The sequence below is a fragment of the Carlito syrichta genome, unplaced genomic scaffold, assembly GCF_000164805.1.
Source record: "Carlito syrichta isolate Samal-C Ts95f unplaced genomic scaffold, Tarsius_syrichta-2.0.1 Scaffold302340, whole genome shotgun sequence".
Classification (NCBI taxonomy): domain Eukaryota; kingdom Metazoa; phylum Chordata; class Mammalia; order Primates; family Tarsiidae; genus Carlito; species Carlito syrichta.
The window spans coordinates 242,186-246,780 of NW_007246436.1; the positions used below are offsets into that span (position 1 = coordinate 242,186).

Below are 4,595 nucleotides of genomic sequence, written 5' to 3' on the forward strand. Positions count from 1 at the left end.
GAGAGGCCACTGCACTCCGGTCTGGGCGACAGAGTGAGACTCCAACTCAAAAAAAGAAAACAAAAAAAAACACCCAAAAACAAACGGTGGATGTGGTGACAGGCTTGATGCTGGGAAGGTCTCAGTCCTCTCACCTGATAAATGGGAGAAATATGTCCTGCTTGGTTGCCTCTTATCTCTTGGTAGTATTATGAATATTAAGTATGAGGTGATTATCTAGAGAAATAGATGTGACAGTTAATTGTGTCCACTGGGTAGGCTATGGTGCCCAGTTATTTGGTCAAACACCAGTCTAGGTGTTGCTGGGAAGGTCGTGTTTTATTTTATTTTTTTGAGTCGGAGTCTCACTTTGTCACCCAGGCTTGAGTACAGTGGCATACTCACGGCCACCATAGCCTCAACTTGCTGGGCTCCGGTGATCCTTCTGCTTCAGCCTTCCAAGTAGCTGAAAGCATAGGTATGTGCTACTAAGCCCAGCTAATTTTTTCCATTTATTGTAGGGATAAGGTCTTGCCAAGTTGCCCAGACTGGTCTTGAACCCCTGGGCTCAGGTAATTGTCTCGCCTCGGCCTCCTGAAGTTTTGGGATTACAGGTATGTGCCACCACAGGTGGCAAAGGTGGTGTTTCAAATGGAATTAACGACCCGGCTCAGTGGCTCAGCCTGTAATCCCAGCACTTCAGGAGGCTGAGGCAAGTGGATTGCCTGAGTCCATGGGTTCGAGACCCACCCGGGCAACCTGGCAAGACCTCATCTCTACAATAAACAAAAAATTAGCCGGGCATGATAGTGCGTGCCTATAGTTCTGGCTACTTGGAAGACTGAGGTGGAATGATCGCATGAGCCCAGCAGGTCGAGGCTGCAGTAGCTGGGAGCATGGCACTGTACTCCAGCCTGGGCGACTGGGGTGAGACTCCAACTCAAAAAAACAAAACAAAAAAAATAAATGGGATTAACATTTAAGTCAGTAGACTCTAAGTAAAGGAGATGACTCTCCATCATGTGAGCTGGCCTCAACCAATCAGTTGAAAGCCTGAAAAGATGGAAGTTTTTCCAAAGAAGGAACTCTGGCTGAGCACGGTGATCCCAGCACTTTGGGAGGCCAAGGTGGGAGGACTGCTTGAGCCCAGGAGTTCGAGACCAGTCTGGATAACATAAGGAGACCTTGTCTCTACAAAATATCATCCTCTTGCCTTCGCCTCCAAAGTGCTGGGATTACAGACACGAGCCACCACACCTGGCTTTTTTGTTGTTATTTTTGGAGTCTTACTCTGTCGCCCAGGCTGGAGTACCCAGCTAATTTTTTTATTTATTGAAGAGACAGGGTCTCACCATGTTGCCCAGGCTGGTCTCAAACCCACAGGCTTAGGCAATCCTCTCACCTCGGCCTCCCAAAATGCTGTGATTATAGGCTTGAGTCACCACGCCCGGCTTTTTATTTTTAAGGTAGATTCCAGCAATGTTGCTCAGGCTGGTCTCAAACTCCTGGCCTCAAACATTCCTCCTACCTCAGTCTCCCAAGTAACTGGGACTACAGGTATGCACCACTGTATCTGGTTGCCCCTTTTGTGAGCACTTACTGGGTGCCAGGCGCTTGCTAATCTCTGCGTGGGTTGGTCCTCCAAAAACTCCGTGGCATAACCTGTGGTTGGTCCCCTCTCACAGGTGAGGAAGTTGAGGCCCAGACTTGCCTGAGGTCCTGGAAGTGACAAGGCCTGTTTGGATCCAAGCAGCCCCACCCCAGTGCCTACATGGAGTAGACGCTTGCCTGGGAACACGTGTGAGAAGCTGAAACAATAGGCATGACACAAATGACAAGTGATGTCACTTTAGTTATTACTCCTAGGACGGGTGGGGGAAGAGGAAGGGACAAGGGTTCCCGCAGGAGGGTCCTAAGAACGCCAGGTCTTGCAGGTGCTGTTCTGGGAACAGCCACAAGGTGGCGCCAAGCTGCACAGGCCGCTCCAGGATGTCAGGTCAGGACTGGGCAGTCTTGAACAATTCTCGAGGATTTGGGGACTAGACCCCTCCCACAGGGCTGGTGGGCCTGGGAACCCCATTCCACAGTCCAGGGCTCCCAGGCCCCAAGGCCCAGCATTGGTGATGCCCACCTGCAGAGGTGCAGTTGGGCGGTCACAGCCTGGGCACAGGGTCCAGCCCAGCGTCCTTCCATGATGCTGGGGTGGTCCAGGGCAGGGAGGACCCTGAGCCGGTCAGGTCACCACGCAAAAGCTCTGGGTGATCCGCCGCCAGAGGTTGCGACTGGGGCTGCTGAGAGCCACCTCGGCGGCCTCCTGGAAGACGGCGTGGACATTGTCATGCAGCCGAGCTGAGCACTCGAGGTAGGCCACCGCGCCCACGGACCTCGCCACCTCCTGGCCCTAAAGAGAAAGGTGGTCGGGGCTGCAGGAGGCCAGGGCGCTGGGGAGCCTCACGCCTGGCTTCTCTACAGCCCTTCTGGCTTCCTGGGGTTCCCAGGACAAGGGCACAATATAGGGTTTGCTGGCCACCCACCACACCTTGATTTGACTAAGCACTCTCATGCACTTCATGGTGTTTCCTGCCTCAGCTCCTGGCTGGGCCTCTCTGCCTCTCAAGGCACCCACTAAGTGACTTCTGATCCACACAGGTACGTGGCAGAGAGTGGCCCAAAGACTGAATGACTGGGTATCCTCTCCAGACCTCAGTTCCCCATCTGAGTGGGCAGCCTACCCCTGATAGGCATACCCCTTGTTTTCCCTTCTATGGATGGAAGCTTCCAGGGTATTCCAGGGACTATTTCCAAGTGCTGGCAGTTCCTGGCCGTAGATATCCCCTAAGACACCCCTGCCCTGGATACCTGGTGCCACTGAGGTATGCAGCGATGCCCTCTCCCCCTCCCCCGTCCTGCCCCACCTCACCCCCAGCTGGGTTTCCTACCCTGTGGTAGGTCACGGGCTCCTGTCCATTTTTCCGCAGCCTCTTCACCAGCAACTTGTCTTTGCGCAGATCAGTCTTGCAGCCCACGACGATGATGGGCACTTTCTTGCAGAAGTGATTCACTTCCGGGTACCACTGTGGGGAGAAGGAGCATGTATGTGAGCCATCGGAACTCTGTCCTTCTCAGCGGGCCACTCTCCTGCTCCCCAGACTGGATGTCAGTAACAAGAGTCAGCACAGCCAACTTCTAGGGAGAAATGACTGGGTGTCAAACTCTCCTCAGAAGCTTCATGTAGAGGCTGGGCACAGTGGTTCATACCTATAATCCCAGCACGTTGGAAGGCCCAGATGAGAGGATTGCCTGAGCTCAGGGGTTTGGGCAACTTGGTGAGACCTCGTCTCTACAATAAACCAAAAAATTAGCCAGGCGTGGTGGTGCATGCCTGTGGTTCCAGCTACTTGGAAGGCAGAGGTGGAAGGATCGTCTGAAGCCCAGCAGGTCAAGGTTGCAGCGGCTGTGAGTGTGCCGCTGCACTCCAGCCTGGGCAACAGAGTAAAACTCTGACTCAAAAAAAAAAAACAAAAACAGTTCACAAAATGGCTGTGGCCGTTATCTCCCCCAACTATTTGCCAGGTGGAGGGAGGGAGACTTTGTGGAGTCTGAGGCCAGCAGGGTCGGGTTACCTTAGCATGGACCACGAGTGGGGGAGAAGAGCAGAAATCCAGGGATGGGCTTGTCTCCATCCGGGTCTCACACCTGCTGGGTTTGCCTGTGCAGGCATCAAACGTGCCAGACAAGAATTGGCATCAAATAGTCTCACTCCTGGAGCCAGATGGGACCGATGAGGGGTCCTGGGCAGACTTCTCACGCCTTGATTCATCCACCAAAACTGCCCTTGAAGAGGGTCTCCTTGGTGACTCCACCCAAGTTCAACAGTGAGTTCTCGGCCGGGCTCCCACCTGAGCCCACATAACCTTGACACTGGGGATCTTCCATCACCCCATCTGTACCTTACCCTAGACCCGCTCCCTGGGCTCTCGGGGTCTGACCAGCGCTCCTCCCCTTTTCCTCGGGCCTGGGCTGCGGTCTCTCCTCTTCTACAGCTACTCTGGCTCCTGGGGTCGGCAGCTCCTAAGTGATCTCTGCCTTTACGCTACCCAACCCGGCCTACCCTGTCACGCAGCTGCCTCTGCTGGGGTGACCCCCAGGCCTTTCATCTTCCCGTCCCCTACCACCTCCAGCTCGCTCCTTTTCATCCCGGGAAATGGCGATTCCAGCCTCCAGCTGCTCTGGTCAAAACTCCTCCCTCCCGCCCCCACCCAATCCATCAGTAAACCAGAGGGCTTCCAGATTCAGAATCCACCCCCTTCTCACCACCCCCACTCTAGCACCCTGGTCCCAGCAACGCCGTCTCTCCTGGTCCCCAACACCCAGACAGAGCCTGGCATATCCATGTGAGCAGTCATGGTTCTGAATGAATGCATGGCACAGACTGCCTGGGTTCAAACCCCAGGCTTACCACTCTAATGGATGGGTACCTTTGGACAGGTGAGTCCATCTGGGAATAATAACAGTATTTGCTCCATCAGGTTGGTAGGAGGAAGTGATAAGTACATGCAGGCTGGGCTCAGTGGCTCAGCCTGTCACCCCAGCACTTTGGGAGGCCGAGGCAAGTG

At 54.3% G+C, this 4,595-nt stretch overlaps 1 protein-coding gene across 1 annotated transcript in view; it reads right to left on the reverse strand.

Annotated features, from left to right (window-relative positions):
* Positions 1-2,011: 2,011 nt before the first annotated feature.
* RHOD (ras homolog family member D) overlaps positions 2,012-4,595 on the reverse strand; it is a gene marked incomplete at its 5' end in the record, with an annotated part of 4,868 nt that continues 2,284 nt past the window's right edge. Inside the window, 2 exons of the mRNA XM_008056401.2 lie at positions 2,012-2,380; positions 2,919-3,053. Coding sequence (XP_008054592.2) covers positions 2,213-2,380; positions 2,919-3,053 — 303 coding nt within the window. The remainder of the gene's footprint in view (positions 2,381-2,918; positions 3,054-4,595) is intronic.